This window comes from Dromaius novaehollandiae, chromosome 19, assembly GCF_036370855.1.
Source record: "Dromaius novaehollandiae isolate bDroNov1 chromosome 19, bDroNov1.hap1, whole genome shotgun sequence".
Classification (NCBI taxonomy): domain Eukaryota; kingdom Metazoa; phylum Chordata; class Aves; order Casuariiformes; family Dromaiidae; genus Dromaius; species Dromaius novaehollandiae.
In genome coordinates this window covers 10,093,015-10,117,333 of record NC_088116.1, presented here as the reverse complement: position 1 = coordinate 10,117,333, position 24,319 = coordinate 10,093,015, and the positions used below count along the sequence as shown (strand labels likewise).

Here is a 24,319-nt window from a genome sequence, read left to right as displayed (position 1 = left end):
TAGCGAGTGCCTGAGCGCATTGCTATGTCTTCCTTTGATCTCTGCATTAAAGCATTTGCCGTGGAGCCTGTGGGCTGTGACGGGGCAGAGCTCGGTGCGCACCGACATTGCTGAGACGTGGGGCAGCTAACAGCGCTGGGAAGCAAGTGCTCCGCTATGCGACTGCAACGCACTGCTGCGCCCATAGCAGCACTACCAGCAATGCCTTGTTGGCTTCCTTACATATAGAAAAGTCCTTAGCTTATGGCCCCACTGCCCAGAGCTGAAGTTAGAGGCAATCCATCGCTCGGGTGCTTCATGGCGCAGGTAGGCAGCCCTGTGCCGTGCTGCACCTCCCCTCTCGCAGCAGAAGCCCTGGGGTGCAGCGAGCCAGGGCTGCCTACCTACAGCAACCTAAGCTGCCCTAAAGGCAGGCCAGGATTTGTCAGTCCCATGTATTTGGCATCAGCTGATGTGAACTACCAGCTGCTCCCCCTTTAGCTAGCGTACCAACGGGGCACCACGTGCCTGGTTTTGCCTCCTCCTCCCAATGTGACATCTCCGACAGTGACAGACAGCAAGTAGCCAGCGGCCCCTTGGCAGGCGCAGCCAACAAACCCTGGCCAAGGAGGAGCCGGGAAAAAGGCTTGCTCCATCCCAAACATCTCGGGCATGAAGGCAGCAATGGCCCATGTTGGGGGCCCAAGCTGTGGGAGAGGAGTTGATGCTTTTAGTTGCACAGGATCTGACAGCACCTGCAGAAAACGCTGCGCTCCTGGACTGGCCAGGCAAGGGAAAGCCTGGTGGCCTCCCTGGAGAGTGTTTTTCGTGGGGTTGAGGTCTGCTTGTACTGGTTTTATAAACCCTTACAGCACAAAATGAAGCAGATAACTGTCATCACTCTTGCATAGGTTTTTTTGTTTGTTTGTTTTTTGTTTTTTTTTTTTTTGGTTTTCCAGCAGTTCTGGGGCCCTCCAGTGTGGGACCAGGACACTGGTGCTCTAGCTACAGCCAAATGTGGATGGCAAAGACAGGCCAGGTACAACAGCAGGGGCCTCTCCAGGAACTGTTTATGGAACTGTTTTGCTCCCTGCTCTAGCTCTCAAGACCACCCTTGATCCCCCCCCCCCCCCCCGATTCAGAGCGACGAGCCAGGAGGCATGTGTGCGCCCATCTAATATGCATCCCACAGAGCCTGAGTAAAGCATACAAGCCCGGGCGCCTTGCGCTCAGGACTGCTTGTGTTGGCCTTAGCAGACTAGTCTGTAGCCAAAAACCACAGTGCACAAAATTCCTGCAGGCAGGCGCAAGACAGAGGTGCGATAGCAGCACTGGGCCCCCTCTCCCAGAGCTGCGACTCCACGGCTGAGTGTTGGCCAAGTGGTTCTTCCTGCACCAGTTTAATCAAGGCCTTCAGTTCCAAGCACCTGGAAAAAAAGGCTTTCCCTCTTAGCATAGATTATTTTTTTAGCTGGTTGAAGGGTTCTGCCTCCTTACATGCTTCTGGTGCTGGGGGCTGCAAGCATCCAGAGAAGTCGCAGGGCCGGAGGACCTGAGCACCACGTGCACCAGCAGCTGCTTTCTGCGAGCACCTGGTGCACACAACGTGCCGCATGCCCTTAGTGACCACAGAAATTAAAAAAAAAAAAAAGAGGCTGTTCTATTCAGGTGACCAAATTTAGTCATAAAGGTCCCTTCCATTAGTAAGAAATGAAAGCATTTTACTAATGACAAGAAAGTCTGGTTTTAGAAAGCTGGCAGTAAATGCAGCTTGACAGTACCATGGGAATAACTGTTTGATCCTAGAGAATATTAGGTGTCCAGCCATAATGCTCATGCTCTTCACAAGTCTGGAGCTCGTCACAAGGAAGAGCTTAACCAGAGCAGGAAGGAGATGGCTAGCTGAGACCGTGGCTGTAAGGAGGCAGACGGCCTGAGGTCTATAGCCCGACCCTGCTGTCAGCCCAGTCCCACTGCTTGCTTTGAAACTGGAAGTGCAGCCGAGCTCGTGGACTGGGAAGACTAAATGGCTCCCGGTGCATCCCGGCCTCCTCTGAATGAAGGCCGCCTGCCATCACAGCCCCTCTGTAAGCCAGAGCTCCTCGCTGTGCCTAGCATGTCAGCAAGGCGCTGTCAAGTCTCGCACGCGCTTGCCCAAGCAGCTGGTCCTCTTGTGCTTTTGGAGCGACTCCAAAAGAGGTGCTTCTGCTTTCCTGCCCTGAGCGGGTCGGGCTGCAATTTTTCTGGCTGAGCTCTCACAGCCTCTTTGGAGGGCGAGATCAGAGAAGAGGGCAGACTGTCAGAGAGGCTCAGCAGAAAGATGTGAAAAATCAGGAGTTGGAAGTCACCCCTCTTGCTCTCTCCCTACCTCCCTCCCCCTCTGCTGCTCTTCCTCTTGCTCTACTTCAGTGAGACAGGGACTGACTTCAGTGCCCATAAGGGCAACAGCACACAGGCAGCCCACTGAAAATGCTCCCTTTAACCCAGCACATTCCTGCTGCCCCCAAAGGGAAACCCTCTCCTTCTGCAAAGGCCTCGTTTTGGGGCAGCTCGGTGGAGCCGGCAGCCTGGAGCGCAGGCGTGGAGCCTGGCCTGCTGAGCCTCAGTTCCCCTCTGCAACATGAGCTGGGGCTATGGGGCTGCTCGCGAGGTCGCGGCTACGCATGCTGCGATGCCGTGGGAGTACCGATTCTTGGCCACAGCCTGGACTCCCTGCTCCTTGTGCTATGGCAATTATTTTCTGTCCCCACACACGTGACTGTGCAGGTGCCCAACCCCACAGAGAAGCTGACGTGGGCACTGCTTAGCTCCAGGCTCCTCATACACCGTTTTAGCATGCACATACAGCTAGAACCTCTTTTCCAGCTTGGTTTCAAGAAAGAATTTTTCTCTAGCTTAGACAGAGGAGCTGTTCTGGGCTCGATCCTGTCCTTCCTCCCACTCCCATTCTTCAACTTGCCTAGTGAAACAGCCAGGTCAGATGCAACAGGGTCAGCTATCTACAAGCTGTTCTGCTTCGACAGCCAAGGAAGGTTTTGTCATCATCCCTCTTGCTGTCAGTCTTTTTTTTTTTTTTTTTTTTTTTTTTGCAGGCCCAGGCCCGTGCGTATGGCAAGCCTCAGTGACCACTGAGACAACAGGCCTTTTGGCAAAGGGCAGCTCCCAACTGTGGAGCATCTCAGTGGCAGATCCCTGGTAGCCGGCTGAGCTTGGACACCAAAAACCTGGCCTCGTCAGCATGGCGTCAGCAGAACTGATTGTGCAACACTGTTTTTGCTCTGCAGGCAGAGGAGATCCCAATGCTAAAGTATTGATTCAAAAAAAAAATCTAAATTTGTTGAAATGATAGAGTGGGAACCATCCAATATGGAACAGGTTGCATATATTAGAGGTGATGCTAGTAAACTTCAGAATTTACCCTTAAAAAAGTCAGGACAGAAGTGTGGATGAAATTCCCCCTCACTGACATGGAAGGCACTGATGCTAGTGAAGCAGTTTCCTGGCACCACTGCCCCTGGCAAAGACATTTTTTGGACAATGCCTCCATTTAACAAACCTGTGGTTTCTGAAGGAAAGGCCTCTAGCTAAAGTGCATCTCCAACTGGCTGCATGAGGCTGAGGCAAGCCCGTGCCATGGAGAGCGCCAGAGGGCTGTCAGAAGCCATGAAACGCCCTGGCTAAGACACTAGCACACTTGTGTATCTTCTGCCTCTGCACCGCTGCATCTCCATGGCTTGCAGGCCAAAAGATTGAGCAGAGCAGAAAGCCTGGGGCATCCCACAGCAAGTCCCGTATGCTGCAGCAGTGCGGGGTTAAGGTGCACAAACCCCACAATCACCTTTCTGACTTCCATAACTTCAAATCCTGGTGACAGCTCCTCCAACCTGCCTACCTGGAGGAACATCTCCCTGCAGGCACCCTGGCAGGCTTGGAGCAGCCCTTTCAATTGAAACACCTGCCAGCTGTCCAACACAGACTGGGACATATGGCTTCCATTCATTCTTTGTTCTTAGACAAATACCATGCCGGCAGTGCAGTGAGTCTCCTCAGCTGAGCGGGATGCAAAGATGTTGGCCAAAGCCTCCCCTCCCTATGACTGCTGTTTGCGAGGGCTTTCTGGTCTGTATGTTTACTTACTGCTTCACACTGACGGCTTGTGGGCAACAGAGGCTTTCCTGACATGCCTTTGGATCATAGGGTTGTAAGAGACAAAGGTTTCAAGCTCCTAGGACCTCTACCCAAGCTATCAGTGTAGAAGTCAGCACTCCCTCTACCCCCACAATTTGCTCCGCAGGCAGGACAGCTGGGTCGGTCAATGCCAACTTTTTCCCACCTGCATTTCAATATTCTCAGTATGCTGCTGCTAATTAGAAAACATGGTGTTGCAGACAAGAACCCCATTCTTCTTTCCCTTATCACTCAGAGTAACCTTCTGTCACTCAGATTTATTTCCCGAGCAACCAGGGGAAAAGGGCTCAGCTTTAGCTCAGCACAGCTGTCACCGCCGTTTCGAGCTTCCATCAGTACAAGACAACAGCATGATGAGCAAGCAACCAGGGAACTGCAGATCCCAGCCCAGGTAATCATGAGGTCATCAGTTTCCCCTAACAATGCTCGTTTTGACATGAGACTTGCCAAAGTAGCTGAAGGCAGGTCAGGAGAGTAACAAATACACAGTTTAGAGTGTTACCTCAGCCGCAGACTACTGCTGCATGAACATTATTATTGCATGAACTATGTATGTGTACTCCTTGCTTGCTGTCATGGCTGTAGTCTAGTAGGATGATGTGGTTTGTTTGAGCTGGGTAGGAAAAGAAAGTATAGCTTATTTCTTACTTGGAGAGAGTACAACCTGCTGATAGATGGAGAGCATTAAAGCTGGGCTTTGAAGTTACAGGCAATAATCGCTGGGAGTGAGTGTTACAGCAGGTGTTTTTCATTAGCTAAGGTCTGTTGTATGGGTTTCTGTGCATTCTGTCCTTAACTGTGCCCCTTGCAGGGATGGAAGGTCCAAAAACATCAGTTCCAGAAAGGAGAAGTTTAGCCTTTGCTAGCCCTGTCCTACCTGTGCAGCCACCATGAACAGGACAACCCGTGCTGCCCACACACTTGCCACAGCAGCAGAACTCTGGTGCCCTTCCCACAGTCTCCGACACATTCCTGCACTGCCAAGGCCACTCCAGGCAGCATCTTACACTTGTCACCAAGCTGGCAGCTCTCACCTTCCACTTCATTCACTGGCCCTTGTAGTAAATGGTATTTCACTGACAACTACAACAGGAGCTCAGTGTTAGGCCTGGGTCTCTCAGGCCATATCTAACTTAACAAGCAGTGCAACACACTGGGAATAACAAAATGGCTGGGGTCACGTCCACACAAGTGGCTCAGAAGGTTAGTTCTGGACGAGCTCTAGTCCAGTCTTCTGGACCTCATGCAGTGCCCACTCGAACCAAACTAAGGGCCAGCCCAGATGTTTGGCAGACTGTAAGCTCTTTGCCACTACTCCTGTCCCAAAGAGTATGGTTAGAGACCGCCCCAGCTGCTGCAGTGAAAGTGCAAGCACTTCAAGTTCACTAAGCCATAAAACACTTCTGTTTAGGGCTAAAGCCTTGCTAGCATCCAATTAACACACAGATTTTGCAATTTATTGCACAGCAAGACTGCAACACAACCAGGTATGACATGGCATTAATGGTCCTCATCCCAGCTCTCCAAAAGGCCCTGCTCCAAGTGGCATCAGGAATCACTGTGGTGAAAGACAGCAGCTAAAAGCCTGCAGTGGTCCCAAGCACTAGCCAGCAATTTTGTACAGTCCTTGTCAAACAGCAACATGTAGGAAAGGGTTTGTCGGAAACACCTTCTTACCATAAGCTCTTACATTTGTTTCAATGTTTTAATAAGCTTCCTCATTCTACTCCCCAGGGGACCAACAAGACATGTTTGGGCAGCTTAGGTTAACCAAGTCACATACAAAAGAAGGTATAAATTAAAGGTAATTTAATGGGAATTCACAGCAGTAAAGGTCTGTCACAATGTAATGCTAGCTTTCTGCTTTGGTCTATGTCTCAACCCACAACTAAAACAACAGTTACATAGTAACGTTGGAAGTAACTCCCATACATAACTATTTCTGCAGACTTTGTTTAACCTTTCCTATATTTTTTGCCAAGCCCTCCAAGAGATATTTCATCCAGGTAAAGCTTAGCCCTGAGTTTTGTTAATTACGTAAGAACAGAACTGATAACGAGATTCAGCTGAAGGTGCCAAAAAGTGAGAGTATGTGGTGTCCTCAGGGACCATGGATATATACCATGCCTACCACAGTATCAGTCCTGCAGGCGCAGAGGCGTCTTAGTTGACAGATGAGGTTTCCTATCACATCACTTTGTACTGAAATGTTTAAATTTAAATGCAGAGTGCAAGACAGAGCAGCTTGTGTGTGAAGTCAAGCTCAAGAATATTTCCATTACTACTGATATACAGACATTATAATCACTTTATTTAAAATATATTAACTTGGATTTTGCCAAAATAATTTACACAGTGTAAGTATCCAGCACAGAGAGGGAGAAGATACAACTCTGTCTGATGTCTGCAGTACATCACAGGGAACAATCAGTTTCCCCACACTTGAGCGTGAGATTTGCTAAGTGGCTGCTACACCATGAGTACATACGGCTGCTGGATCCCATCTCCTTTAGATACTATGTCCTAAATGCACTTATCACAACTTCTCTCCTAGGAAGCCACCAAGAAACAAGGTTTTGCTGTAATTCTGCTTTTTGCCCATTAAGTCCCCTTCCCCGCTTAGGCACTACAGAAAAGGCTGACTAATTTCAAAGGGCTCTTTGTGACTGAGAGTCACTATACTGCCAAAGACAGGAAAGAGCGCAGGGACTTCCAGAAATCAAAGGCAGTGGTTTGTGATCAGCATACAAAGACAAAGGCAGTTGATGAAAAAAAAGCTCTGCTCATTTCCACTGCCTGAGCACCAGTCGTGCACGTAGTTAAGAGGGAGCTTTGTTCCTGACCTCCGTCCATAAATAGGTTAGATTCGCTACTGTTGCTGTCTCTGTCTGTGCACACAGCAACAGCAGTGTGGACAGTATATGATTTATCTTTCCATGCTGTCTTATTTAACAGTAGCTTCCCCTGCAGACAAGTCCTTACTCTTCCAGTTAAAGGAATGCTTTCCTTTGGTGCTCAGTCTTCAGAGTCCATGTGGAGAGCCTGCAAACGCCTGTGATGAGAACACACTATCTGCCTCCAGGCCGCTAGCTGCGCGTCCAACATCCACACAGAACAGCAGCCTGGGCAGAGCACGGCTGGTGGCAGATGCTGAGGACAGCTTGGCTGGACTCCAGAAGCCAGTGCAACTCCCCTTCCACAATAAAAAATGGTAATTGAAAAGCTTTCCCTTGAGAAATAGTTTGTCTCAGTCCAACACTGACAGCAGAGAGCTGGTGACAGGGAGAACCAGTCCATAAATGAATGTCCTGTGCTACAGATTTCTTCTCATTCCAGTCTTCCCTGAGAGATATATTTATCATCCTTTTGCATAGAGAGACTCACCTCTGAGTCCGGGCCTCAGATTCTTCAGGAGCTCGTCATAAACCAGCCAGAGCACTCCCTGCATTCCCCCTCTCCCCGGGGAAAGCACCTCCTCCCGCAGCCAGCCAGACTGCAGCATTTCAATGACGCAGAGGTGACAACACATCCAGGCTGCCTCTGCTCACAGTCACTTCTTGCCCGTTTCACAGAAAAAAAGTCTTCATCTCCAAGAAGCTCATCACCAAGTTCCCACATCTTCTAGGCACAGTGCTGAGCAATATTACTAGGTAAAAGATTTAACCAGGCTTACCATATGATCAACTCCACATGCAACCTCCACCACCTCACCAGGTACAGTCACCTGTATCAGACACACAAGAGTGGATTATTTCTCAAGCTGGCACTTTGCACCTGACATTTGTTATTTCTCATCCTTCCTCTACTTAACATCCATGCCAGTTCCTTTTGCAGAGACTTGCACATAAAGTGCCATCTTGAACACCCAGAGAAAGCAAGATTCAGCACCAGGCATGCTTGTGCATTGAGCTGTGAAATGCCATGTGCGTACTAGAAGAATATTCCCTTTCTTCCCTCCCTCACAGAAGCACATAAAGCTTTTTGAAGGACAGAAAGAGAGGTCTGACCAGCAGACAGTGAGGAGACTGCAGCTTCAGCCCATCTGCTCAGCAGTAGAAACCGCATGACTGAACAGAGCATAATCCAGACAACAGGAAGAGGATCTGCCCAAGCACCACAAGGATTAGCCTCCTCTCTAACAGCAAGGACAGGCAGAGCATAGTTGAGGTTTCTGTCTCTGTCCAGAGGCAGTTTTTGCTTCAGTGATAAGCAGACCCAGCACACTCACTAGTGTAATTACAGCTCTTTCACTTAAAAGTGACTTCGAAGTAAAGGGAAGCAGAGGCTACAAACAGCAAGATGCAAGTTCTTCCTTAGGCATAAGGAAACGTAGAGATGGCTCATTCCAGAGTTGAAGGCTAAAGACAAGGAGCATGGTAACTGCTCTTGCTCTGAGACACTGCTGTCGTTATGCCAGACAGGAGTTGACCATTTGAGGCAACACACCCTCACTGTCCACTCTTAGGAAAACCCAGGTGTGGCACGCATGTTGAGTCCAAAGAGAATCTACTCAGCCACAGCAGTGCAATTTTAGGCAAATGCTCCAGAACTGGTCTTCTTTGTTCCTTTTTAAAAGAAGGAGAGAGCATGCCAAAGAAACATCCACTGAAAGTTCAGACACACAGAAGGGGACTCCAGGGTGGTCCAACTGATTGCCTGCCTTCTTTCCTACTTGGCCTTGGAGGAGACCGGGAACATCTGCTAGGCTGAGTGCTGAAATCTAGAGCCAAGCACTCTTCTACACCCACAGAGTCTGGCTCTCAAAGCCATCAGAGAAGGGAGTGGAACTGGAAGCATTGCGAAACAGCTATGAAAACAGCTCAGTGGCTAAGTATCTCCTACTGAAACTACAGACAGTCAGTCCAGTGACGCACCACCATAGCCACTTGATTTGCAAAAGGAGCAGGAGAAGGCAGCCCACTGCTACATAGAGCTGCTTCCGCAGTGGTCTGACCACCACAGCTGAAATGTTCACCTAATTTAAACGTGTAACTCAATTCTTACAGGTCACAGATGACCAATACCAGCTCTTTTCTTAGCAACACATACAATAGTAAAATGCAGGCTGGAGGGGGAGGAAAGAAGCAGTAAAGAGTAGCAGGTGGGAGACTGGGGACAGGAGGCAAATGAGAACTGTTCAGGAATGGTGGTGTGGCACCAGCTTTGGCTTTTGGATCTGAAATTGTACTGAACAAGCAGAACCAGAAGATGCAGGAATTTACAGAACACCTCAGTCCCTGAATAGACTGGGATCTCTGGTGAGGAAAGCGTTTATATAGTCATTTTACTTCCACTTTCAAAGTTACTCCCCAGAACTAGGCAGCAAGTGAGGTTTCTTGCCCTTGTGATAACAAAGGCTAGCTAAAGAATACACTCTTGCCTTAATGCCACTGTCCTTACCCTCCATGGGAAATACTGGTCTTCCAGTCTTCCAATTCCCAGGCATCCTCTTAGATTCTTGCCCCATACAAAGAGTTCTCCTCTGTCTGTAGCGTGAAAAAAAAAATAAAGCAAGAGAGAACCAGGTCAGCGCCATTAAAAAGGACGTATTTCAGTACTTCTATTTGCAGTGCTGGCAAGTGTGGCTACAGGGCTTCTGGAGAGTATAAAACGGTATAGATGCAGCATGAAAGCCACCAAGTTTAGTTCCAAGTACAATAAATGAATTTGTGCATGGGGAAAATTATGCCTAATGAGCAGGAAAGCAAACTGTGGGCACAAGTCTTTGCTTCCCCCTTTTACAGCTTTTGCTTTGGAATTTTATTCAAAGGAAGAAGCGAAGTGAATCATTTGTGTTGGAAGTTAGACAATTATATTTAACCCATATCAGCTATCAGCACAGCAAACAGAATAAACAAGGTTTATTCTAATGATAACTGAAGAAAACAAAATAAAAAGAAATTGTGTTCTAGAGAACTGGAGAGAGACCATTTCTTTTAAGCCCCTCAGTAAAATATGGAGAGCTCAGAAATGTTCAAATGAGCCCCATAGCAGAGAGACAACCAAAACAATCTAATAGTGTAAGTACAATTGAACCGGAATACAGTTTGCAATGCTTCCTGAATAACAAAGGAAGACCAGTTACAATCACCCTCTAACCAGACTGACAGTGTCACATATACTACCTTCTCAACAAGGACCAAGGACATTGGTAAATTGTTATTTTTACTATCAGGTGTTCTGTGCTGCTGCCCTCTACTGCCCATTTTTAATGACCTTCAGATTCAAAACTTCCTTTAAAGGCTGGCATCAAATACACAGTGTACATACTGGAGTATCATGTCCTCTGCACGTTAAATGTGCAGGTTTTCCCACCTCACATTGCTTCTGAGTTGGTCAGAAGGGCCAAGAAACCCTGACAACCTACCTCTGATTTAGACTCTCAGTTTAGCTTGTCCATTTATCACATGAATTCCTAATGATTCTAAAGCACAACTGACTTAATTATTCTGTACAAGTAAGTGCAAAAACCTTCCTGGGTTTCCCGTTTGAGATAGTTGTCTTGTTATAGAAGTGCCACACCTTCCTAAATAAACCTGCGATTTTTTTTTTTTTAGAAGGTAGACTATGTAACAGGCATATATTCACATCATAACAGGTTTTAATCACAGCAGTACCTAGGTTTAGAGATCACCTAAATTCTTGGTGACACCTTCCTGTTGCATTCCATCAGTGTGGCTTAAGTTTAAAAAAAATGAAAGATGGACTTTTAAGACTGCCAAATTAACGTGGCAACATGACTTCTTCATGACCTCAGGACTAGAAACTTACTTGTAAGTGCCGCAAACTGGCCAAGTCCACAGCGAACGTGAGCAACACGGATGTCTGGATTGAAGTCCGACCAGCCAAAGAGGCTAGGTGGGATCATCTCTGGCACTGCTGTTTCTATTAGGTTTGGTCCTTTCCCAAGAATTCCATATCCCCAGACAAAAACATTTCCTTCTTCTGCATTACAATAAGAACATATTCTGTAAGAAAGGCTGTACTTGTGAAATTTATACCATGATCAAGAGTTAACCAGATCTGAACAGGTATTTTCCCTTCTCCTAAAGCAGTCTAGCACCATTTGATCATTTAAAAGTAGCAAACAATGCACTCCCAAATTCCTTATTTTTTTTTCCCTAATCCATTTAAGCAGATCAAGCTTCACAGGCAAAACTATCCTGGGGGGGCAACACTGTGGGCTGCACAAAATACTTCAACTTACTGTCTGATGGACAGAGGCCGAATGTTTTATCATCATTACTTTTCCCTTTGATATATGGCCAAATCAGTGGTAGGCTATTTGCTCTGTCTGGCATTCTGCCTGAAGTTGGATGCCTGGGAGAGGCAGCAGTTGGACAGCATAAAACAGAATAAATTGCTATGATTGCTAGCCCCCTTCACACTAAAAGCTGAAGTGTCTTGTCATCACAGCAACTGTATCATATATATGAACCTCTTCTTCAAATGTATCCTTCCTCACAGCAGTTACAATTCTACCCCTCACTCCTTTACTCTGTAACTTTCAAGCTGTGCTCCTCTGACCACTGACAACCCAACAAAGGATTCAACAAGGAGCCCGTTGCAGAGTTTTGCTGTTTTCAGAACTCTCTACTTTCCAGTCCATTTAATCAAGATTTATTTACAGGTCAGATTTATATCAAGTCTGAAGGGCTCTTCTCAAGTGTTTCCTTTACTTCCTCCATATGTCCATCTTTATTATAGGCCACACATGCATCGTGAGATCAGAAAGCAAGGGAACAGAACAGCAAGCAGCAACCCTGTTCTTGTTCGCCTTAGACTCTCATGAGCACAGGTGAACACAGTGGAACATACACAGCTTCCCAAAAACATATGCTGGGGAAAATACCTCTTCCAGTACACTCTTAAATCATAGCTTTTTCAGTCTCCTGACTCTGTCATACAGACAGTACTCCTTTGTTTCCAGTAAACAAGATGCTTGATCAAATACATTACTATCCACCTACTGCATGGCCTCACACTGAAGAGGATTGTAAAAGTGAACTCACCAGTTAAAACAATATTGCCAGTCCCTCCACATGCAGCCTCCTTTATCTTGCCGATCTTGAATGGCAAGTGTCTGGGAATGTTCACCTGTACAAGGTCGAAAGCAAGTCTTTAGAGACAAACTAATAAACTGGAACCAAACACATTTTTAACTGGTTCTCAAGTTCTGTTTATAGTTTACATGCACTGAACTTCTAACACGGCATGAATGAACTCCTGCACTGCATGAATAACTCAATGCAATTCACAAGATGGGGGGGGGGGGGGAGAGGGGAGAACTACAAGAAATTAATTAAGGCTGAGAGCACTAACAAAGTTTAAAAAGTTACCAGGTAGGAAGCATGCATGCAGGGCATCAAAGCTGGAAGTGCTTAAGACCTGCTTATATGCCAGGTGCTATAAGCCAGACAAAACAGGTTAAGACAACACATTTGCAAGTATTTGCAACGGACAAGATCACTAAAGTTTGCTCTGTGTTGGCACTACTTGAACATATCAGGGGAAAATGGAAGCAAATCTGTCCTTAATTGGTATGGTTCAATACAACATAAACCTACAGAGCTTGACATATGTAAATGCTGATCTCAGGTTTCACAGCTCTGCCATTCCACAGGTTTGGACATTATCTATACAGTACCTGAAACTCCAGCTTTGGCAAACATGCCAGTAACTTGTTTCAGATCCCTCCAACCCCCAAAATACCCAGTCAGGAAGCTACTACACTACTTAACCTAATCACTGTCTTCAGGCCTTGCTAATCTAAGCAGTAATTAGCCCTATATTAAGGATACATCAAAAGTAGCACAGAAAACAAAGTTACCTATTTTACTAACACTGCACTAATGCAATTGTCTGTTCTTAGCTTTCTGCCAAGAACAGCGGAGTATTAACTCTCTGACTCCATTTTCCACACTAACTCTAAGGGGAGACCATCTGCCTAATCACCTCAGTACTACATACAATGCTTAGTGTCTATTTTCCTTTCTGGGGATCTTAGCAGTGCCTTATAAAAGAGCTCTCTGTTCTTATTTTACAAGTGGCAAAGTTGTAGTCCCTTGGTCTACTAGCAAACAACAGTCCAATACTCAATCTTGTAGGTCACACTGCCTGAAAAAAAATCACAAGGTGATTCCCCTCACATGCCTTGAATAGAAATCCTAAGTGTCCACGAAGCTATAACAAACAGTTGCTATTTCTAGCAAACGCGCATTAAACTTCAGAAGAGCCAGAAATGAGATCCTTTCTCAGAGATTCTTGAAACATTTATACTTTCTCCTACAGTATTTTCATTCAGTTTTCCTCCACAGTGAAGCCTAAGACTTAGAAAAGGGATGTAACATATTACAATACTACAAGAAACCTTTTATCAGTGCACGTGTCCACAGTATGAGCAATCTCTACTTATACAGAGTTTTAAAAAACACACAACAAAATTCTTTTGGGACTGCTCCAATAGGGGAAGAGCAGACAAGCCACTGAGAGCTTCTGTCACACCACAGAATCAGTTTATAAACTGTCAAAGGAGAATTTCCCACTAAATGTTGCATATAAAGTGTTCAACCCACTTTCTGTGGGATTTTCACAAGGAACCTCGGGATAAAAAAAATGGAGCTATGAAATTGCTGGAGTTAGCTATTTTGAAAGATAGCTTTGTTACCAGTCAGAAGTTGATCAGTACAATTATCATCTGCCTTAAAGTAATGACATATTGAAAGTGAATGGCAATATCAAATACAGATTCAAAAATTCTCACTCTATTCTTTTGGCATCTTTTTATCATCAGCTGCCTTCTGGGATGGGGGAGAGGGTAAGGTGCTCTTACTCTGTCAGACCCTAAACAGAATCACAGAATCTCACAACTGCTGGTTGGAAGGGACTGCCAAAGATCATCTGGACTAGCATCCTGCTCAAAGCAGGACCACTTGAAATTCTCGATTAGCCAGATGAAGAGACTAACTCCTGCCACAAAACCAGCACAGGCACTCAAGCTGGATTCTACTGTGTTCAAAATCCCTGGACTGAGGGGAAGAGGACAGAGGGGAGGAACTTCCTTTATAACAGACTAAAACTGGGGAATACATTATCCTACAGCTATACAAAGCCAACCTGCCTGAAATAGTTGTAAGTACAGGGGAGAAAAATAGTCTGCTAGGGGTTTATATTGATCCATACTGCTGTTAAAAGAACTCAGAGCAGGAAGAAGTGAGTAATTTTTAACTCAGCGCACCGCAGCTGAACTGAAACACGTAAAAACTCATTCCCAGGCCAGCTGACCTGTGTGGTCTCTGTGACAGATGCCAACTGCAGGTATTCCGAGTTTCCCCAACCAAAGAGGTCTCCCTCATCTGAAACAGCCAGACAACAGTCCCCATAGGAAGTGACCTGGATAATGTTTACTCCAGCAATGTCACCACGTAGCTTAGTAGGAACACTGGTGATATTGTAGTGTCCAAGACCTGAAAGGAAAAAAGGAGAGATGTAATCAAGACATTTTTTCCAGCAATACCATGAGCTAATGCCTACACAGGACCATTTTTTGTGTAATAAGCCACCCACACTCTCGCTCCAAGAGATATATCTTTCTGTTCACATCTGAATGACCAGCTACAGTGGACAAACAGCCACAGATACCAGCTCTGCTAGCCAAAGCAGGCAAGATACCCCTCTGCAGTACCAATACCAACCTTACACAATCGCACTTGGGAAACAGTCTAGGCCTATGTCTCTCTTTTCTGCATGGACAAAAGTGTTTGAGAGAGGAGTAACCCAAGCCAGGCAGACACCCTGACAGAGGTGAAGTTTCACAAACTGGCTGTATCCTGTCTTATGCAAGGAGAGCCATAAGTCACAGCACACTTCACAAGCTGTTTAGACAACAGCAGGTGAAGTGGCAAGAAATGCTGGGAAGCAAACACGTTACATGACAAACAGCTGCCTGAACAAGAGGCCAGAATGAAGATGACAAAAAAAACCAAAAAAAAAAAAAAAACTAAGAGAACCAGTAGTCTACAGTACATCCACACAAGACAACCAGAGGAAAAACCAAGCTTCAGGGGCAGCAGAAGGAATTAACAGCACGAAGGGCTTGGAGGAAGTCCTCTGACAGCAGAACGGGGGCCTGGCCAAAGATCCAATGCTAACACAGCATTAGCAGTCAAAGGTCAAAGAACAGTCAAAGCAGTCAAAGAACTCTATCAGTTCAAAAGCAGAAGGAAGCAAAAGGGACCCTGAAACAAGAGAATCAGAAAGCATAGTCTGTACAGAACAGAGGAATTTACTTTCACATGCCACCTCCACATCCCCTCACAAGCCTCGCACAGTAAACAAGGTCACATTCTCTTCAGACTGCATGCTTGGATTGCCAGCATGGCATCCTAAAGCTCCTCTAAAAAAGGAACTGGTTTGTCTCAGTCCAGCTACACAAGGGCATCAAGAATATCTGCACATAGGTGGAAACATAGCAGCCCCTTTCTGTCCACATGTGCAAAGCAACTTTCATCACTGGCTCTGAGTTAGGACAGCTTGCTATAGTTATCAATTCACTGAAAGGGAAGTTTAGCTGAGCTCCTACCTGTTTGTCCATCAGCTCCCCATCCACACGCATACACTGCACCTTTCTTTGTTCTAAACAGACTGTGGTCCTGCCCACACACAACCTGCGCACAAACGAAAAGCCAGAGCTGGTCAAGAAATATGACATGTTCAGAACTGATTTAATGAAACGTTACTGGCAGACAAATTGAACAATGAACCTCTACTATGCCTATCAACTCAGATTTTGACCCTTCCCTCCAGATTAAATGGCTCTACGCACCATGGGGAAAGCTAACAACAGCATGATACAACACAAGAAACAGTTTTCTTTCTGGAAAGCAATGCTGCACTTGATTTGTTCCGAGATCCAAAACAAGGCCTAGTTAACAAAAAGCTCACAACTTGGCAGCCCAACATAACAAAACAGCAGACAGTAAATAAGATCTCCCTTCCCAGAGTGCTACCACATGGCTCTCAATGCCAGCTACAAACTGCTATTGCAAGCGCTCTAGGAATACATGTGTTCTCAAATTGACATTTATGCTGAACTTTCAACCATGTCTGCCACAGGCTTGGCAGAAATTAAAGCCAAGATTTTCAAAAGCAGAGCCTAAAAGTTAGCCAGAGATTAAAAGGATTTAACACACAAGTTAAGAGACTGATGATCCAGGAGTATTAAGCACTAACCTGCTTTCATCAAGGTAAGAACAGGTCTCAATTATTCAACCCCCTTGAAAAAAAAACTGCCATGAAAGTCTGAACAGAAGTTTAGGAGCCTACTTTCAAACATGGTTAGGATGTATCATGGCTCTCTCTCATCCCACTGGCCTAGCTCAGTAACCGTGGCTTTCTAGGATACTGCGTGGAACAGGAACAATGTTTGCACACACACAGTAGTGCTACAGTGGCATAGAGACACTAACAAACTGCTGCTGTGCATGGGAATACTGCAGCTGTGCGCAGAAGCACTGGCATTTATGCTGCTCTGTAGTCCCTTGCTCTCCCTGAAGCTTACCTTAGGGAAGCGCTAGGTGGTCTAAGTGGGTGCTCTCAATAGCTCACTTTTGAAACGGGACAGACAAAACCCAAAATGAAGCAGTTCCAAAGTGACAAAAAAGTACCCAAGGGGAACAAGAGCAAGAGAGCAGCACAGCAAAAGATGATGTGTCAGAACAACCTCCTTGCCATGCAGCTGTTAGCTAGGAAGTCAAGCAAGTAAGTGCTGCATTGGCATTCCCATCAAGCTCTTCAGCAAGTTCAGACCCTGTGTTGCCATTTGCAACTATTCGGCAAAGGCACGGAACAAAATGCCATCTTGTGCTTTATATAAGCAGCCACAGAATAGCTCACTCCTCATTTCAAAAGGCTTCAACTTAGTGGTCTGTATCCTGATTTTCTTTTTAATTAGATTCAGAAGATTCTCTTACCTGGACAACTCTGCTGTCAAACTCCTTCAGCTGATGAATTACATGGCTTTCGCTGGACACCATCAATATTGACCAGAAAGAGAAAAGGCAACACAAAAGATTTCAGAGGACTGCAACTGAAAAATGTGAAGGTAGATCCGCCTTTACTGAAAGCCACTTTGCCATTCCAAGGAGAGGGAATTCTCTCATATATTCAGAGAACATACTGAAAAATTACTTTCCTCCTTTCTGCAGTATTTGTACAGTGAAACTATCTCATTTAAGAAACTGAAAACTGTCATTTTTTAAATACAACATTTCATGGAGATGGGGGGGGGGGGGGGGGGTTGTCCTCAAATACATTCCCTAGTCTGGAACGAACACAGACATTAGATAGTACTGCATCACCTATCTAAAACACTACACTTAACTAGAAATCTTTCCGCTTGTCATTTCACAAAGGAAAAAACATATGGTGAGACAGAGTAAAGCAGCACCATGAATATCCACTGGGGAAAGCAGTAATGCACAACAGAAAACTGAACAGCCCTGAAAAGACTGAGGAACCAGCCGACCAGACAGATTTAAATTCCAAAGAACAAACAGACCAATGTTAGTATCTGTTTCATTCGTTCATAAAAATATGAATTCTGAACAATCCAATGACTAACTTCATCATAAAGATGAAAACGAACTAGCTAAATTACAGATGTTTTCTTACACTTTACAGGCTCCAAGTCTTGTGGATCACACATAGTATGTTCACACAGCAATTCAATTCTTTTTTGGCCCTGCCAGGGAATCGGTAACTTTCAACATATTATTCCCATTCTCCACTTATATCACTACTGTCTCACAGAGCATTTTAAAGCCTTGCTTTGGTGTGGCCCATGAAATCCTCTAAAGGAAAAGCATTGTTATAAACGTTTTCTCTCACTTATAGATTCAAAGGCATTAAAACAGATTCAGCACAAGGACACCTCTTTCACGATTAAACGGCATTTCTAACCCACCCTCATAAATAGCACTTGCACACCCCCTCTGAAAGGCTAAGGGGAGAAAGAATGACTACTAATGCTAATTATCCCAGGTTATTTATGAAAGTTGGGTTTGCTTACTATGCTCTACAAATACAGTCACGTGCTGATGTCTTTTTGAATTTGGCAAGCATGGCCAGAAGAGTGCTTGTGCCTTGCTTAGGTTTAAAGCCAGACCAACACCTTGCAGGATGCCTGCAGCATAAAAGTTTGTTTTCAGGCTCCTTAATCTTAAACAGTATCCTTTTACCATCGTATTTTTCCCCCTTCCAGGCTTTTCTGAAGGATTGTTTCAGCAACAATATTTTTCTTAAGAAGGTTTGGATTCTTTGGAGTCTCACCTGTAAACTTCATCTTCAACAACTTTCCTGCCACACTGTCCATAAGAGTTGTTTCCCATGCTGAAGACTGAAAAACAATGATAAAATGCTGTCTGATTAATGTCTAACCTCATAAGAGTCCCTGTGCACGTACACAAAATATTTTCATGAGGTCCTTGGTACGAAAGGTTGAACACAGTCCTGTAAAATAGACCTAAGCTTTCTTCAATCAAGTCCACTTAAACTCAAGTGACCGAATCCATTTTAGGCAACAATAACGAGGCGACATTGTTGCAGGCACTGTCGCAGTACCTGGAGCCCATTGGCTGCTTCTCGGTAATTGCCTAGTTCATCCTGCCGTTGCCAAGGAGACTCAGAAATAGATCAGCATTCCCACAGGAGCGTTAAATCAACCAGCCAACCAGCTCACCCAGTGATAAGCAACACTGGATCGCTCAGGACAGCACTGAAACCCCTGCACCAGAGAATTCCCAGCAAAGCCACCAGCCAATTCACAAAGCGGATCTTCTGTATAAAGGCTTATTAATTCACTGCTTTTATAAATGCTGCACTCCAGGGCTTCATGGGGAAAATAACACAGAAGTATTGGCATAGCCATCCAAAACGGGATTCAAAAACACATCTGACTGAACAAGACAAATAGCCTACACTTAAACAAGGCCTGGGGCTAGATAAACAAACCATATTTTTCAGTACTAGCTGTGAAAAAGCTTCCAACACATTCGCAGCTTGAGCCAAACAGAACACAGAGCTCACTGCAGAGTTATCAGCTCAGGGCTCTCCCTCCTGGGAGCAATCCCACAAGGACTAACAGTTACTTGCATCACATTTACAGTACAGCCAACCAATCTGGCATCCAGTTTTAAAGGACAGAAAACAATCTTCTTCAGAGTTTTTATGAAAGCATAGATCCACATGTCTCTTGTCACCAGCAAGAGGGATACTATACCTCCTTCACTATCTGTCAGGATCAGGGAATGGGCTCTCCCACAGGATACCTGCAAGACCCGAGTCTGCTGTGGCTTCTCCAGTGGTAACGCAATTGGAGATGGTTCCAAGACATACTCGTAGCCTTTAGCTTAAAAAAAAGAGAGAGAGAAGTTAAAAAGTCAGTATCTTCCACAATGCAGAGTAATCACATGTTGCAGGTTATGTTGTAGACATTAATTCCTATTCTGTTACAGAAGCAGACATATTTTAGAAAGCAGGCACACTAGCCCAAGTAAAAGGGTGATTGGAATTCATCATGGGGAGGAACAGACTGAAAACAGTGATGTCTGAAACCAGCAATCACTGCACAGCCAGAAATCCACTATACCCAGGGGCTGCGTGGTATTAAGGCTTCTGGTGGCCGTAGGTGAGAAATCTAGGCTTTCAGTATACATTCGACTACTTCGGTGAATAAGGCTGGATTACTAGGGAGCTTAGTGCTAAGCACAAACTTAACTACGCTGTGGAACCGGGGATTTTGCAAACAAGGTACAAAGCTAACAATCACAAAAAGACAGCATGAAAGGTGAACAAAAAGTCTTAGAGCTTCATCTTTAAAGAACAGTAGATTAAAGGCCCTCTCAGAAAAGGGAATGCCAAAAACAGAAGCGAGCATGGCTCCACAAGAGATCAGAGATGTAAGATTTGGGAAAGAAAATGACAGGCTGTACTAGAAAAAGTAGATTTAGTAACACAAAAAGAATATGCAATCAGTTACGGTCAACGCGGGGTGGGGAAGAACAGCAAAATGCAATTAGCACTAGGCAAAAGGTTAAGAAGAAGTAATGAGCTTTTACATGTATATCAAAGCAAGACACTATAGCAAGTGAAAGCAAATCCCAGAGGACCCAAGGCAGTATTCTGCTCACATATAGTAGCACTTCCATTCTGTCTTCAGTTGAAAACAAACATAAACCCTGCACATTCCCTTTTCCAGTAAGACACTAGTTGATGGGAGGGCACACATCACAACCGGCTGTCTGAAAATGGTGGGAGCCTGCAATGCAATACAGCAGGAACTGAAAGGCAGCAAAGTTTAGATCTGTCTGAAGAGACTTAGAAGTCACAACACAAAAATCTCTTTCTTCCCTCTCTCTCTGTTCCTTAGAGTACAGCCACACAAGGTACTGAGGTCTGTGGTACTGAACTCAACCATATCATCGCAGATTGTATCAGAAGGATTTTAAAGAAAAAACAAAAAAAGACAACAATGTGACTAAGACAGGGAAGTATAAGAGAACTAGTGATAGTTTAGCTTAGAAACAGCTGAGATTAGAGCATGAAACACCATCATCTACAAGTCAGAAGGCTGTAAATTCACCTGAATATAAATCATCTGGAGGTGACACAGTGTTAGAACTAGCAGGTAACAAAATGAGGCTGCAAAACTGAATAACTGTGGGAAGTTAAGTCTGAAGCAGTAGCAATCCTACTGATGAGCTCACCACTTTCAACAGACCATACAGAACACTGTACACTTCCTCACTTCCAAGGATTTGAACTGCACAACCATTTAACCTGTTCTCAGATTCTCTGGCACAACTAGATTTGCAGGTCAAGAAAAAGACACAACACTCCCAAGACATCAGTAGTTACGGCAACAGGAGAGAGTTAAGAAGTCAAATCTTTAAAACCAAAAGGAAATGAAATAAATAGAGGCTTCTGTGCAGCTGCTGTTTAAGTACACACACACCTGCCGTGCACACAAACCCTTGGAAACTTATACAGTATTCTAGCAGCAATGCACAGCAATAGCACCACTGTAAACTGTAGCATTCTGCATAGCAGCAGTAATTTTCTTTTTGTTCTCCTCAAAGCTATTTATTCCCTGGCTGGCATCAGACACAGTATACCTTAGTGGATTATACTCTTCCCCTATAGAGGGGAAAAAAAGGTTTTTAACATAGTTTTCCCTAAGTGGTTAGAGAGGCAATTTTTCAAAACACAACAAGCTTTTTGCAGTTAGAGAAAAGAACTCTATATGGGAATGAATTTCCTATTTTTCATATCTGCCTTAGGAGGAAGGTGACAGTTTCCAGCACAGAAAACCTGTTCTGAAGTGTGTATGACACTCTGAAATGACTGTACCAAAAGATCTCTGAGAGAGGAAATTAGTGTACAGATGTGAAGACAACAGAAGAGAGCAAATCATCACACCAAAGCCACTTTATTAACTAGGACAGCATATTGTCCAAACTATATACACTCAAAGCAACACCATACCCAACAGACAGATTTGCAGAATAAACAGTTGTTTAGATTTCAGCTACATCTGGAGAAGAGTACAGCACGTAGAAGAGAAGCATGTCTGGACCACATATTTACACACCACAAACACAACTAAATTCTGAAAAAGATTAACGTATATTTTTTGTATTTCTTAATCCAAAGTTTCCCACACCACGTGCATCCTGCAGGGTCACCCTATAAGTCCTTACAACACCTCAATCCTTACTTCGATCTCTCATGCTTCTCTGAAATCCAAGCTGGGAATCCTTGTTGAGGCCCATGCCCCATACTTTGGTAATGTCAGTGGTATTAGAGGACAGCAGCGTGAATCCATAGCCACAGGCAGCAGAGGATATCTTTGAAGACAAAGAACAGAAATAACAATAACAGAAGTGTTCAGTTATAAACTACTGCTTAGAAAATTGAGTCTTACGCCACATTATTTGTTCATTGACATTCATCCTTATTTAGACTATGTCCAAATACAGCCCAAATTCATGACCAGGTAGCACCTTTGCAAAAATGATCATAAATATTCTTTAGTGTTAAGCACAACAGCCTAAACACAAGTCTGACATTACTGCTTTAGGCTGTTGTTTTTGTAGGTGTACATCTTCAGTCTACTTTTGGATTATTTTGGACCCATTCAGACACAACAGCAAGATCTGTTTACTGATTCCCCCACAGGAGCTGATTAAGAAAAAAGAGAGACATTAATGGAAAAATCTTTCTCCTGTTTTACTATCACTCTGCTTAATAAAGCCCGGGATAATAGCTCTGACCTTCTTTGAGTTGATGTTTGAAACAGAGCATGTTTGAAACATGGAAAAGAGAGAAACTAACACCATTTTCAACATGACCTTTAATTTCATCAGAGTGAAAGTGGCTAGAAAAGTCACCGACTATATGGGGATCTGTTTCTCTGATAATCAACTTCCCCACTCTTGCTCTGCTACCGGTCTGATAAGAGACATACTTCTGCCAAGTTGTCTGCTACCACAACATACAGTTATACCTGAAGTCCTCCTGATGAACGCAACTACATCAAGGAAAAAGAAGTCACGGCAATATTATTAAGCCTGATGACTTAACACCTTTCAGATGTGGGAAGGGGAGAAACCCATCCAGACCAAGTGATTCGGAGAGCCGAGTCGCCCTAGTGCTTTAGGGACGATCCCAGCGGTACCCCGTTGTGGCAACGGCCCCTGCACACGCGAGGGAAGCACCAGGTCCCCCGAGCCGCAGGGCCGAGGCCCGGTCCCCTCCCGGGTCAGAGGCTGACCCACCTTCTCCTCCGTCTCCAGGCGGTAGGGCGTCGGCTGGATCCGCCGCGGCTTCTTCCAGCCCGCGTCCGGCTTCACGAAGCTGGGGACGCCCAGGGCGCCCGAGTGGCAGAAGCCCCACACGAAGACGCGGTCCTTCCGCCGGGCCGCCCTGCCCACGTACTGGAACACCGGGGCGGCCTCCTCGGCCTCCCGCACCTGCCGGATGCTGCGCGGGCCCGCCGCCTTGGCCAGGCCCCTGCAGAGGGGCGGCGGCCGCCGCCGCGCTCCCCGCAGAGCCCCCCACGCCGCCGCCACCTCCCCGCGCCCCGGCGGCCGCCCCCGCGCCGCCGCCACCACCGCCGCCGCCATCTTGCCGACCTTTCCACTGCGACCCCGCGTGCGCGCTAGGAGGTCACGTGGGGCGCGCGCGCGCGCCGCAGGACGCTTCCCCCCGCCCGCCTCCGTGGCGGGAGAGGCGCGAGACCCGCCTCGGCCCCGCGAAGCTCGCTTCTTAAAGGGGCGATGCCACCCCGCACATCTGGTGGGACCCCCCAACCACAGCTAGCCCCCACCCCAAGCCGTCTGGCGCAGCGATGGCCTCGGCGCCCAGTGGCCTCGCGGATGGCTGTGGTGGCGTCCCAACACAGCCCTCATGACACACACCATTGTGGTGAGGCAGCACTGTCCTGGTGGCCTGGCCATGCCAGGCCTTGCTGCAGTAGCGCTCGTGACATGGCGGCCTGCACTTATGTCATGGCGGCTGTCAGGGCACCCAGTGCCAGGAGGGACCGGCTGCTGCGCCGATGGCTCTCGGAGCCGCTCAGCCTGGCAGCCACCCGGGCGCTGAGCTGCCCGCGCCGTGGCCCCCGCTCCTCTGGGCCCCGCTGCCCCTTGGGGCATCCCTGCACCTCATGGCCGCCGGGCTGGAGTCAGGGCAGCCGGTGCCGGAGACCCCCACGGGCCGGAAAGGCCCTGCTGCTCTCCCCCGGGGGCACCGGCAGGCTCTCGGCACGCTGCTCCCGGCCCCCGGGTTACCACAGCGCGGGGGCCGCCGGCCGGCACGGCCCCGCCAGGCCGGGGTGCGCCAGGCCGCTGCCATCGCCGGCTGCGCCTCGGCCGCTCCCGCCGCGGTGTTGTCAACAGAGCTAACATCTCCTCCTCCCCAGCCCGCCGCTTCCACCAGAGGGAGCGAGGAAGCCAGGTTTGGTGAGAAAGCGTCCGTGCCTGGGCGCTTTGCAAAACCACCATTTAATCTCCCCCAGCGAATTTCCTCTGCGATCAGCGTCTTTTGTAAGAGGCCCTTGGTCAATCCCTTATGCAATAACCTCTGCGAGAGGGAG

The 24,319-nt window shown here is 46.4% G+C and overlaps 1 protein-coding gene across 1 annotated transcript; it reads right to left on the bottom strand.

Annotated features, from left to right (window-relative positions):
- Positions 1-6,457: 6,457 nt before the first annotated feature.
- Positions 6,458-23,386, bottom strand: RCC1L (RCC1 like). Its single transcript, XM_026107312.2, has 11 exons — positions 23,001-23,386; positions 21,941-22,070; positions 19,445-19,573; positions 18,496-18,562; positions 17,139-17,190; positions 15,749-15,833; positions 14,452-14,633; positions 12,180-12,264; positions 10,939-11,112; positions 9,568-9,653; positions 6,458-7,891 (listed from the first exon to the last, which is right to left on the bottom strand). The coding sequence occupies exons 1-11, from the start codon at positions 23,346-23,348 to the stop codon at positions 7,814-7,816; spliced, it is 1,416 nt and encodes a 471-aa protein (XP_025963097.2). The 5' UTR covers positions 23,349-23,386; the 3' UTR covers positions 6,458-7,813.
- Between the last annotated feature and the right edge of the window lie 933 nt (positions 23,387-24,319).